Source organism: Chanos chanos, chromosome 2 (assembly GCF_902362185.1).
Source record: "Chanos chanos chromosome 2, fChaCha1.1, whole genome shotgun sequence".
NCBI classification, from domain to species: Eukaryota; Metazoa; Chordata; class Actinopteri; order Gonorynchiformes; family Chanidae; genus Chanos; species Chanos chanos.
The window spans coordinates 16,496,272-16,510,197 of record NC_044496.1 but is presented as its reverse complement, the minus strand read 5'-3'; the positions used below and the strand labels follow the sequence as shown (position 1 = coordinate 16,510,197).

Below are 13,926 nucleotides of genomic sequence, written 5' to 3'. Positions count from 1 at the left end.
TTCATTTTTCTCTTTCACCCAACACCCACAGACCACATCATCTCAACCAGCCATCAGAGCTGAGCAAACACGCTGTGACATCTCCAAACCCAAACAGTTCCCTACGCCAGCCAACAAACAGCTAACACACACACCACACAAGAAGAGTTTAATCCCTCTCAGTCACAATTCATTATTGGGCATACTACTGTAGGATTAACTCCTATTAAAACACATCAGTTACATTTACATAAAAACACATGGCGACAGACTTTTTTTTTTCTTTTTTTTTCTTTTTTGCTACACCTCTGATTAACAAGGCTTTTTTAGTGTTGTGTCTTTACCTCTGATTTTAAAGGCCTGTGCTTTGATTTACTGAATCGTTCATCTGTGGAAGACATATTATAAAAACATCAGATCAAAGGCTTGTGTCTCTCTCCTCCCTCTGAACATAAATCCTCATTTAAACAAAACAGCAATGCACTGTTCAGACTTGACTGTACAACTTGACTCTGTCTATATATACCTCATATAGTCTCCTCTTATTTGGACATGCTACAGTCACTTTCCATAAACACACACAGAGCCAAGGTACACCGTGTCTATTCTTTCTTAGTGTCTGACAAATGATTGTGTTATGTTACGCCAAAATCTTAAAAATGATGGCATATTATGTGGGATTATCAGATTATAATCAATGACTCCTCTAATTAGTAAATCCAACAGGAACTACGTATTCCTTTTTTTATGTGGCTTTGTCTCTGTAATTACAGTTGGTGTTCTTCATTTAGAAAACAGTAACTGGAATCTCCACTTACGTCATGGTTGTCTCCAACAAAGAGATTAGACAGCGTAAAGCAGTGTTATTCAACACATGCACACACACACACACACACACACACACACACATTAAGTCACAGTTTCCGTGTCACTGATATTATCATGTCACTGGTCAATGAGTTGCCCCAGAAACAAACACCAGGAAATTCATTTAAAATACTTTTGTTTGTGCACAATGAAACACCCATAGTAACTAGCAGAACGCATAAAAAACCAAGAGTAAACAACATTAAGATGTGGTCTTTCTGTGCTCGGGGTTTGTGTGTGACTGTGTATTTATATCTACACTCACATTGGCAGAGAGTTGTGTTGTCAGTGCAGACACTTTTTCCTGGGAAGCATCCAATTCTCTCCGCAGTTTTCGAATCTGAGAGAAAGAAAGGGAAAATGAGAGAGGAAAACAAACATGAGAAGAAAAGGGGGGTGGGGGTGGGGGGGGTGGTTGGAAGCCGGGAGATCTTTGTGGTGGTGCAGGTGTGTGAGGAAAAGAATACTTTTACTTGTGTGATTCAGAATAAAAGAAACTCAGCAGGTGTATATATGCAATATGAGTGAAGTACAGGCGTGTGTCACAGGTGTGTATAGAGACCAATAGCTGACAGGAAGGAACTTACAAAACTGTTCAGAGTTTGTGTTCAAAACAACTCATTGACAGTTAGGAAAGACATATTGACTCAGACACTTCAGTGTACAGACAAATTACAGCAAGCATTGCACAAGACATTACCGAGTTAAAGAAGTGAGAGCATGCCACTAAACTGTCAGTGGAAAAAATAAGAAGATTCTCATGAGATTCTTACCTCTGACTGAGATTTCTCTTCATTCTGAAAAAAAAGCAGAAAGAACATATGAAGCAAACTAGTAATCAATGATTGCATGTGCTATAACTGAGAAAGAATGTAGTTTTCCCATCAAGAACAAAATATAGTATGGCAAGCTAACGGCATTTGCGTGCCTTATCATGTCTTCTGTCTATTTTGAACCAACTGAAAAAGTCATGAATGTTCCCTACAGGGTACATGTTGAACATCAGTGAAAAAGCAGTCTTCCTGACTGAACGGTACATTAAACTTGGCCTGGAGCAGTACTCTCACCTAATACTCTCTCTCTTTCTCTCCGTCTGGTGTTTTATTTTATTAGACTCTGAGTTGAAAAAGCAAAGCTGTTTTGCTCTGCTTAATAATATTGTGTCTGGCACAGAGAGCCTGACTCCTGCAGGCAATCGCAACACAAGGCATGAACTTCACACAGCACAATGTTGTGTCTGGATTTTACTCAAAACCATCACCGGAGAGCACAGACATGTAATTGTCTGAACATGCACGTTTACATGCACATCAAGATACATACTCACACATCCACACACACACAGAAACTCGTTTTCTATAGGAAATCACTGTTATGTGGTTATTTCTGGAAACCACTAATTAGCCAAACATGTTAGTCCATTCATGATAATTACAACCTTTCTACTCATAACTCAGAGGGGCTAGAAGACAATCTGGAAAAAAAAGCTACCTAGCACTTTAGTACCACAAATCATTGCACCTACTCTGACTTTTTTTCAATCTGTTGTGGTTGCTATGACATTATACATATTAGAGGACACACACACACATATAAATACACACACACACACAATAGGTGTGTTATATAATGAAACTCAAAACGATTTTCCCCCTCTCGTGTCTGTCTGGCACCCATTCTAAAATTGAAGTATGGTATTAAAACCTGCTTCTTAACAGTCTGTCATAGTAACGGACAGTCATGCTGTGTGTGTGTGTGTGTGTGTGTGTGTGTGTGTGTGTGTGTGTGTGTGTCTGTGTGTGTGTGTGTGTCTTTCAACCCTGTGCAGAATCACAGATTACACAGTCAGAGTTTCTGGCTTCTTCAGTCACAGCATCACTGATTTTTACAGTCTGTATCTGAGCAAATGAATGTATAATAAGACATCATCTATATAGCATCACACACAGTCATGTTCATGCTAATGTACGGCGCAATATTTCTGTTCACATGTAGGTTTAAATTCATAAGACCACTGACAAATACATACCACCATACCAAATACATACCACAAACCACGCAATATCTATAGGATTTTTGTCTGTATAGACCCCCATCTGTTACCAAGAGCCTTACCGTGTTTCCCCATGAAGTCATAGCTCCACCAAAAGACAGCGTGGCCATCATTTTGGCCCAAACACGCTCTTTCCAAACACTGTCAAAACACAGTGTCGTCTGTCCTCTTTCTAATCAACAGCTGTTGCCCAAGCGGGCTCTCTTTAACTCTGCTTCTACTTTGTCTGAGAGTCTCCCCTGGCTGGATAAACAGGATCTGTTTGAACAGTTCTTTAACCCGTCTCTAAAACTCCTCTGGAGTCCTTTTCACCGCGCCCTCCACAGCCAGTCGTCATATAAACACACCTGTGTAGCTCTGCAGGTGAATGGACACTGCTCTTAAAGGAGCAGCATTCATCCGACTCCTTCTCAAACAAATCTCTAATGATCGCTCTAGTGTGGGGGCGGAGCTGGCACCACAACAACCTGCCAACATTTATTCTCAATACATGCCTATATTAACTGAAGTTGCTAACTTTGGAAAAGACATAAGAAAGAATATGAATGCCTGCAAGTTTTTTTGGGTTTTTTTGCATAGCAATTTTTATTGCTGTTTTACTTTTAAGAAAGGAGTTATCGCATTGCATCGTTCAGGGATAAGTATTAACATGTTTAAACTTTGTAAGCCGAAATTAAATCTTGGTATCTAATTGAGTATGTAAAAAAAATTCAAATTGCCTTGAAACTCACCGTTGAGTAGATGGAGGAGGTACTGGACACCAGGGAGAGGGAGGAGCCATGAACTAGAGAAAGAGAAAAGGATCACTTTATGACAGAAAGCAAGAGGTTTCTGATTCATCTAAACTTCACTGATAAATGTCTGCACAAGCATGGTTTTACAGTATATACTATATCCCACCAAAGTGGCTGCCTCTTAGTAACAGGAAAGAATGGGATAACTGTTTCGTTTTGGAATGAACAAATATATGAAACCTACACCAGTCACAACACCCAGACTTAAGTAACAAAAGAGAATTTTATCACGGCTGATCTAAATGCTCCAAAATGAATGCCCAAAAAATCCAGCAATATTTGCTTTGGTCAAAGGTTAGAGTCTTTATTTCACATACTCCTCATAATTATACACAGCTCCGCAACATGTATACAACAACCGAGCATTTATTAAAATATGAAAATCAGAAACGGGACATTTCAGGAGGGGTAAAACATATTACTACATTTTGACGTCCTGATCTCCTGACTACCCGTAAACCTCTGGCTAAAACACTGCCAACTTGTCCTAACAAGACTTTTCAGTGCTTCATTTAACATAATGATAGTAAGAAACCCATCCAAGAACACTTAATCCCACCACTCATTTGAGGACCTTGGAGGTAAAGCGTGGTAGTTTCCAATCCCAGTCTATTAATCAAAAGCTTTACCTCATCTCTACTCCTCAATCAGGGTGCACCCACCCACTGTGCATTCAGGCACTTCCTGATGAGGCCACGCCACCCCGGACACACGGCAGCCACTGATAGGGGTGATGACAGATATAACAGCTAGCTGAATTTCACCGGGGGGTGGGGTGGACAACCAGAGCTAGAACACCCAGGAAGCCAAAACATTGTGGCAAAGAGTCTGCAGCATGAGCAAAGGCTGTGAGTTTGTGTTTGTGTGCGCGTGTGTGTGCGTGCGTGCGTGCCTGTGTGGTCATGTATGTTAGAGAGCCAACCCACACGAACTTAGTTCCTTCCTCATATAAGTTTTAGAATAAAGCTGAATTGTATGTCAGAGCTCAGAGGGATATTGCATTTCAACGTGTTCCTTTCAAAATGAGCCTCTGAGCAATGCAGTTACCACATTCGCAAAGAAGGATTGTGGGTCAGAAGACAATGCGTATGTCTGTGGGAAAGCCACAATGTAAACGACCGACGTATGGACTAACACAGTCAAGTGTCATTGTGTAACAGTAGCAATGACACTACAAGTCTGACAAAGCATGTGGGAGCATATGACAACAGGCTATCACACTGATCCACACACAGTAACTCAACTCCAGAGACATTACAGTGCTCTTAACGCTCCTCACTCACACACAGACATATACACACACACACACTCACACATACACTCACTCACTCACTCACATGGACAAAGACAAAGACACTCACTCACTCACTCACGAACACAGACGCACACACACACACACACACACTCACTCACTCACTCACACTCACACAGACACAGACACACACACATACACACACTCACTCATTCACTCACTCACTCACTCACTCACTCACTCACTCACTCACTCACTCACTCACTCACGCACACAGACAAAGACACAGACACACACACACACACACACACACACATACACATACACAAAAAGAGAAAAAGAAAAGGCCTGCAAGTCTCTTTGTGGTCTCTGAAAATCATCACGTTCCCTAATTATAATGCTGTCTCACGTCATCTAGGCCTATCTGTAATTAGAGGATTTTTTTTCCTGACTCCTCAGGGTGAGAGCTGAGCAGTGATACTGGGGACAGAGCACAGTATGAAACACTAACATTAAAGGCTCTGGAGTGTAGCCCACACCTCAGCTTTGTGAGCTGGGATTTGACTGACTTCTAAATGAATTCTCACAATATATCCTGAGGGAGAAAAACCTGCTCAAGTTTCAGAGTCTCTGGGTTCGTCGCCTCTCTCAGACGGACTTAGGATCAGGGAAAACTGTTACCAGTCACATTCTCGTTTTAGCACTAGTTTAAGGATCTTCACTGGGAATGTTGGCAGGCTAAACTGTATTGATCAAATAACACATGTATACTATATAGTATATTGACAGCTACATGTTTTGTCTAGAGGCACATTCATGGCTTTACTCTCTCTTCCTGTTTTGTGAGGACATACCTTCCTGGTCTAAGAGGAGATAACAAAGACTGATGGGTGTTTCAACCCCCATAACACAAACAGAAAATATGTAACACTGGACCCTATTCATATCACTTTGTGTCTAAAACTAACTGACTCTCCCACAGAGAACAAACCACAACCATTGATTCGAGTGTTTTGACTGTGAGCTCTCATAACAGGAACTGCTTTGAGTCCGGACAAGGGACTAGTCGATGCTGGAAGTGAATGGATTCACTGCTGGCTGCGCCTAGAGGACACAAGGCTTCACACCAAAACCAAAGTTTGTGTGGTGTATTGTAACTAAATCAAACCAAGGAAAGGATGCAGTTAAAGGAAGGAAAGGATGAAGTGAAAACAACAGTATACTGAGTAAAACACAGAGAGAGAGAGTGGATCTTTTGTCTCTGGTCACGCTACAGTCTCTCATCCATTATGTTCAATACATTTTCCATAGCACAACTCCCTTTGGCTGGTTTGCTTTTTTGTTTAAGTATCAACAAGCCAAACGGGTGCCCTGAGCAACACAATAAACTCAGTAATTATCACCGTTGTGTTAACACATGACTTTAGCAGTGACCCAAAATGCATACGTAAACCCGAAAGACAAAGATCATAAAGAGTTTTTCATCATCACAAACACCACGTCTGATCGACCTCTCACCTTCCTCAAAACCATCTCTAAATGATCCCGATCGGCTCATGGTGCGAGTCTTCTCATCCAATGACATGCAAGAGTTTCTCAGACGAGAATCGCCGCAGGTGTCCAGCGGGTTGTCCTGATTGGTCAGGCTGTTGTTACGTAGGCTGGAAAGGTTAATCTGTGCAGCTGTGGTAGGGCTGGCTGCAATCCAAACATAAGTTTGAACGATAACATCAATAACATAATATCATTAAGTACACTGCTATAGCAAGCCTCGTTTCTTGGCAAAGCACAATTACTCCATAACCTCACACACATAAATATGCTTTAAATGAGACTCAAATTATGTCCCACTCAGTACAGTCTGCTTATTTCACAGGGCTCAAAGTATATTCTTTGAGTTTACTGAACTGAGAAATTGTCTACATTTAGAAAAAACTTATATCATCCTTAAGTTTATCAGGAATTTGTTTCTATGACTTGTTATGAATTGCCCTAATGCAGTATGTACTGTAGCATTACACAGACTGTGAAATACACCACAGTGCTGGTGCAGAGCGTACCCAGCTGAGAGAAGTTGAAGCGTGTGCATGTGCCTGAGGGTGAAGTCAGACTGGAGCCAGTGGAAAAGGGAGAATTACTGGCTGAATCCTGGAGCCCACCAGCAGAGTGAGAACGGAGCCAATCCCTGGCCTCCTCGTGGGCGCGGAGCTGGGCAGAGGGGGCATATCTATAGAACAAAAACAACATGATCACCAATTGATCCCACTTCACAATTAAGATCAAATAAGTACTACAAACCGATAGGGATTTTAAAACAAAATATGTGGGTATAATCTCTAGACATGTTTAAAAGTCATCAGGAGAGCACATTAAAATATTCTTGATTATTACAAGGTGATCCTGACTCTAACAGAAACATAGTGCTTTCAGCTCTCCCTTGCAAATATTGAAAATTTTCAGTCCATTCATATCAGCACATTATTACTGAGAAGAGGGAAAGGATTCCCTTGAAAGCTAACATTTGACACAAACTTTTATTAAACAAAAATGAAAAGGAATATACAATCTCAGGCAAATAAAGCTTTGAAGAGATAAACTATAATAAATAACTGAAATGGTGTTCAAATAAAATTTCATTCTCCACAATACGCCTCTACAAAATTACACAGAAACAAGTGCCATGCCTCCACACTGAAGCGCAACAGAAAATTAAAAGTGCAAAAGTGAAAAAACACTGTAAGTTAAAAGCCGGTCTGCAAGGCTCAAATGGTGACACAGAGAGAGAGAGAGAGAGAGAGAGAGAAAGAGAGAGGGAGAGAGAGAGAGAGAGAGAGAGAGAGAGAGAGAGAGAGTGAGCAAGAGCGTGCCAAACACTGCGTGGTTAGCGTGTGCTGATAATGCACCTGTACCTGAATCCCTTCTTAGGCAGCGTGTTTCTATCACTGTATGGATCACTGAGACAGAGGGAGGGTGGACAGGAGGGGAACAAGTAAGGACCAGAAGTGGGTGCAACCTGCTTCATTACCATCTCTTTTTCTCTCACTCACTGCTTCAATTGTCAAACTGTCTCCATCTCACACAAACATAGACACACACACACACACACACACACAAGCAAATGACTACTACAGATCTACCCCTTTTTATCTCATATAGAAGGTAAACACATTTTAAAGGCATTCTACAAGCTAAGACTTCAACACATCTTAGGAAACCTTCAGGAGATCTAATTGGAGCAACTTTAAGAACTTGCGTGAGCAGATATACTGTAAGTACTAAAGAGCTGCAGGGAAGACTACTTATTTGCAATACAATCCACACCACCAGGTGGCACCACACCACACAGCACAATCAGTTTCAGCTCATTATGGGTTATTTTCCAAAGCAGAGATGCACTCTCTCTCTCTCTCTCACACACACACACACACACACACACTTGCAAGAACATAACACAAAAGCTGGAGTATTTAGTCACATCAGTCTACATAAGCAGTAGCCCCACAGCACACAAACACCTTTACCTGTCCTGTTTCCTTGGCAACGTGTTGCGGCTGAATTTGGGACTAGCAGAAGGGGAGGAGAGAGGGCTGAAGGAGGAGGAGGAACCAGAGGAATGAACGAGTGGAGAGAGGGATTTATATCGGGATGGGGGAAGAGAAGTTGTAGGTAGGGGTTGATACAGAGAAACAAGAAACGGGGAGAAATTATTCAAAAGGGAGAGCATCCCAAATTTCAGAACTCAAAGTCCACAATTGTATTACTGCCCATGAGACAGCATGGCACAAGAAACTAAGATGTGATGAAAGATGTTGGTTACTGTCTGATATTTTTACTCTAACCATAATTTAGCATAGAGAAGGATGAGCAGAACTCATAGATAATTTCAAGGGGGACAAAAGTTCAATAGACATTGCGTATAAAACACTAAAAAACAATTCCGGTGGAAATGACTTTGATTCGACCTTATCTATCACTATAAGGACAGAGTAAAACAGGTCCACACTTCCTTTCCTCTTCGTTCCTGCGCGGTGTCTTACCTCTCAGACATGCCTGTCTTGGCACTTCCTGTACGTGTCAGTGCGGTGTGGATGTCGTCACGGTGATGCCCGCTTCCCAGAGAGAGGTCGATGGATTCGCTGCTGGTATGCATGCTGCTGACAGATGGGTATCCCAGTGCTGAGGAGCTGCTGATGGTGGTTCCCCAGGTTCCTGTTCCGGTAGAATATACCGACCCTGGACTGGAGGCCTGCTCACTGCCTGCTGTGCCCACTCCACGACCCCCATACAGAGGGCTGCTGCCCCCGCTGCCAGGCACCGTCGAGGGTGAGTCCAGAGGTCCTCCTGGTCCTGACTGAGTGTGACCCACCGTGGCGTGAGGGTTGGAGATAACCATTGAGTTCTTCATATTTTCTGCTGTGGTCACAGGAGCTTGTTTAGCAGCCTTACCACCAAACAACCTGAGAGAGAAAGAGAGCGGTCGAGATATGGAAAGAATGGGGAGAACAGCTCAGACCAAAGACAAGACTATAGCAAAGTTCAAAACAGAACCTGTGTTGTAAATGATTAGATTGACAACCTGATGATATGCAAGGTTTCGCCGTCATGTGAAACAGATAAAAAGTACTCTATGAAAGAGAAATATCAGAGGAGATTAAAAGGATTGTTCTCATCAATGACACGAAGAGCCTGAATGGAAGATGAGTTCCACACACTCATGGCCTCATCAAAGCTCATGTGTAAACATTAGAGGAGGACGACCTCCATGGTAACTGTGGCCTACAGCATAGAGGCATCAGTCTCACTTTAAGAAAACACACTCTTCCATTTACTCCTGCATCCATCTTCAGGAATGAACTCTTTTTACAATCAGCCTGTAGAAGAGTAATGACAAAAGAGGCCTTCTGTGTGATTAATGGAACTCTTAATCAGGGAACTCTGGCTCCAGATTACCCTCAGTCTCAGGGCCTCATGTTTTAGGCTGGAGCACACACACATGCGAGTGTGTGTGTGTGTGTGTGTGAGAGAGAGAGAGAGAGACCTAGCGTACCTGCGTAGTGTGGGTGAGGAGACTTCTGAGTATTTGCTGCTTTGTCTTGCTGTCTGGGGAATGGTGGCTGCTCCTCCACTTGAGCCAATAGGACTGGCCCTCAGGTTGTCAATCTCCGTGGCCACACCCTTTTCACCATCGGTCTGATTGGCTGGGGAGCTGCCATTGGTTTTGGGGGCGGTGTCACGGGTTTTGTTACCGGTGACTGAAGTGAGGGCTGGAGCGCGGTTGCTCAGGCCAGACTCGATGCTGCTGGTTGAAGAGCGGTTTCCATTGCGTGCAGCCGCTCCAGAGCGGGTGGGCCGTGGGAGGCTGCGGTACTGCAGGGCAGAGCGTGCGCTGGGAGAGAGGTAACCATCCTCCTGAGGAGGTAAAGCTCCATCCACAGTTCCCTTCAACCCAGATCCCCGACTACCCACCACTAGGCCGGCAGACTTGGGAATCTTCCCCAGGGTCGCAGAGCCGCTAGTGATGGTGGCACCGCTGGCTGTCACCATGGTGTAGCTGGAGGTGGTGACCATGGAAGCACCAGTTATGGGGTTTTGTTTCTTAAAGCCAAAGGTACTGGTGGGCATGCGGGTTGCACTGGAGGGGGCTTTCTTTCCCTCATCCCCGCTACTACGACCAGCGTCAGAGGGTGAGCGATGGATCCCATTGGAGCGGGGGGACATATGACCCCTCTCTGATACTTTAGCATCATCTGTTTTACCTACAGGACAGGAGACAACAACATTACAGGAGTCTATGTAAAACACTTAGCTCCAAGCTAAGGCGTTGAACTGGCAGTGTCTGACTAATATTGCCTTAAGTCTTGTTGTAAAGACTGTCATTAAAGGCTTGTGCAAAACACCAGGGAAATGACTTAAAAGACTGACAGGTGAACCGACCACTTACCTGTTCCCTGGGTTTTGAGTGTGCCAGACCCAGGGGTAACTGTTGTGTTTTTGGTCCTAGGTGTGGTAACGCCCACTTGAGCGCTCATGCCTCGCCTCCAGGAGCCCGTCTGTGAGATCGCCGTAGTCTTGCGACCGGACACGCTCTTGTCAGATTCGTCCGAAACGTCTGAGGGATTCCGTCGCCATTTTGAGCTGGGATCCATTTTGACACCGCTGTCCGAACCCCCGTCAGATCTTTTCACCTCGTCGCTGGACCAGGCGGAGTTCCGTTCAGCTGCAGAGCGTTTCTCAGTATCTGTCTGAAGCTGTGAGAAATCAACGGTAATTAAATCACCAATATTCCTCACCATTACGCTCTTACTGGCAAACTCTTATTAGTAGTGCATAGTTAATTACACATTGTCCCAGCCCATTGTATGTTGATTGACAGGCCTGTATGGGTGCCATTATGCCAGTAATTACAGTGAGATGATGGCTTTCACTGAGATCTGTTATGTTTAATAACCATGACTGGCAGTAATATCCCCTAGACTCGATCCTCTCTCGTCTGCAGCGGTGTGAGGAGCCTTTGTTACCAATGGAAACCACATCCATGCTAGCACTCTCATTTAATATGGAAAGAGGTTAAAGTTCACAGTAAGGAGACAAATGAGAAGCTTTTCTTGCTCTTTGTTTTGTTAAGACTGTGTCTCACCCTGCAGTGTCAGTGAGTCGGCGTAAGAGAGAAGGCCAGAGTGGTGCAGGGTGTCTAAGTAAACTCATTGGATATTAAGGATCTATGAGCCATTTTCCAAAATAACCTGTAATGTCTCATTAAGGCAGAAGATGACTAATATTTTTAGGTGGCTCTAGATATGAGTGATTTAATGCTGTCTCATTAATCTGTCTGGACTGTACCCCTCCCTTACCCATTCAGCACTTCACAGAAGTCTTACCATAGCCTGAGGAATGTGAGAGTGTGCTTTACACAAACACAGCGCGTGAGAGAGAGAGCAAGAAGAGAGAGAGAGAGAGAGAGAGAGAGAGAGAGTGTGTAATCTAGGATGGTGTGTTGAGTGCACAGCAAGATTCACTATGCACACAGTAATTAAACAGGGTCACAGAGAAAGGACACTCCAGCCTGGCTTTGTGTGTGTCTGAGGGATGAACGACCCCCCTCAACAATAAAAGACAGAAATGAGCAGGCTATAACATTGTTTATACCAAAGCTAAGGAAACCTTGTCTTTGTGACCCAGATGACTCTGGCAATGACCAGCATTCACCTTCATAAAAAAAAACAAAACAAAAACATTAAAGTCAGACTAAGCTTGCATTAAGTGAAGAGCCTGTATTTATGGACTTGGGGCTGTGAGGTCTCGGAGTGGAAATCTGACCGGGCTGCAGTGATGTTCTTAAGGTCCTGGAGTAGTTTGTGTAGGCTTTGGCATGCTCCTAACCTTAGGTCACTTCTTGGCATTTGATCACACCACAGTTTGTCTGGATTTAAACTGGACATTTATTAGCCATAAAACCCAAATTAAATCATAACCAAATACCATAGTGGGCTTTGACTGGTCTCCCAGATTTCAGCGGCAGATAGTGTCTATCTAAAACAGTGGACGTCTGTGAAGCTGTGTCTGACAATGCTCTGTAAACATAACACAGACTGCAGTGAGAGACTCCCAGGAACAACAGGCCTCTAAGACTGGCTTTACACTGCTAACACATGCCACTGCTCTGATCAAGGCTTGGCATGAATTCTTAAGGAGGTTTGTGGTCCTTTCATTTAAAAATAGCAAAAAAAATCCCACAATCTGCAAATAGATCCGTATAAAGAAAAGTCCAATGAAAGATCCATTTGGTGAAGAGGGGTGGAACCCATTTAAGATAAGACAGGAGTGCTTTTAACAGACTGTGATTCAAATATATACACTGTGTGGACATATGTGTGTGTGTGTGTGAGTGAGAAGGGGGAGAGAGTGGAGGTTACTTACTTGCCCGTTCAGGGCCTTGCGTGACGCGGCCGGTGTGTTGGCATAGGAACTGATGGAGGAACTTGTGTTGATGTCATCAGTGTCAATAGTGTCACTGATCCCACTGCTGACAGAACTGCTATCATCCCAACTGAGAGAGAGAGAGAGAGAGAGAGAGAGAGAGAGAGAGAGAATGTTAAAATGGGGGTGCATTATGGTATCCATGCAGTGGACAATGAGGCAGAGGAGAGACTGAGAATAGTTGAATCCCTGAATAATAATTATGTATGTAGGAATCCAAGCCTTTATGACCTGGTGTAAAACAAGAGAAACTTTTAACATTAGGGCCATAAGCCGTAGCCTCTACCCTAAAGATGATTAGCTTTAGAGTTCTCTAGCACAGACAGTATTTCCAACTGTTAAAAAATCTCACTTCAGCACTCAATAAATCCCTCATATTCAAAATCTTCGAGGCTTGGAAGAGCCCCTTAAAGCACAGCAACAGATACCAGTGCACATTTAATCCTGTGTGAAAGAGTGAAAAGGCTACTCTCATCACTGAGAAAAATCCCTTTGTGAAAGTCAGTGAATTCAGAAACTACTTCCATTTTACCAAGCTATGGCAGTCTACATACAACATGCTGTCTCATTACAATATTGCTGATTTCCAACATGTGCATTGATCATAATTCCAGCAATCCCCTTAATCTTTCCCCTAATCTTCTGCACCTTCATCATTTTTTAATTCTATTATATTTTTATTCATTTTATTTATGTTTGATGCCTCCGTCACAGACAGAATAGGAGACCTCTCTGAATGAGTGTCCGATAATCTTCAGTGGGAATTGAGCATTACCTCATTGCCCTCTCCCTGTGGGTTTAACAGCACAAGGCCACAGTGGGTAACCAAGACTGCATGCTATATTTACCATCCCTGCCCTGGCTCTCTCTAACACGCTCAGGGTGTGGGGGTTTCAGAATATTCATTCAGCCTTGAACAACAGAAGGGCCACTAGAAGACAAACAAGCCTCTGACCTATGACACACACACACACACACAAACACACACACACACACACACACAC

General features: G+C 43.4%; 1 protein-coding gene across 1 annotated transcript in view; it reads right to left on the bottom strand.

The window, feature by feature from the left end:
• nav2a (neuron navigator 2a) overlaps positions 1 to 13,926 on the bottom strand; it is a 75,764-nt gene that overhangs the window by 8,271 nt on the left and 53,567 nt on the right. Inside the window, exons 12-22 of the mRNA XM_030765111.1 lie at positions 12,863 to 12,992; positions 10,887 to 11,187; positions 9,993 to 10,701; positions 8,983 to 9,402; positions 8,467 to 8,532; positions 7,855 to 7,899; positions 7,006 to 7,172; positions 6,464 to 6,643; positions 3,631 to 3,683; positions 1,620 to 1,643; positions 1,112 to 1,186 (exon numbers count right to left, since the gene is read on the bottom strand). Of these exons, the coding sequence (XP_030620971.1) occupies positions 1,112 to 1,186; positions 1,620 to 1,643; positions 3,631 to 3,683; positions 6,464 to 6,643; positions 7,006 to 7,172; positions 7,855 to 7,899; positions 8,467 to 8,532; positions 8,983 to 9,402; positions 9,993 to 10,701; positions 10,887 to 11,187; positions 12,863 to 12,992 (2,170 nt within the window). The remainder of the gene's footprint in view (positions 1 to 1,111; positions 1,187 to 1,619; positions 1,644 to 3,630; positions 3,684 to 6,463; positions 6,644 to 7,005; positions 7,173 to 7,854; positions 7,900 to 8,466; positions 8,533 to 8,982; positions 9,403 to 9,992; positions 10,702 to 10,886; positions 11,188 to 12,862; positions 12,993 to 13,926) is intronic.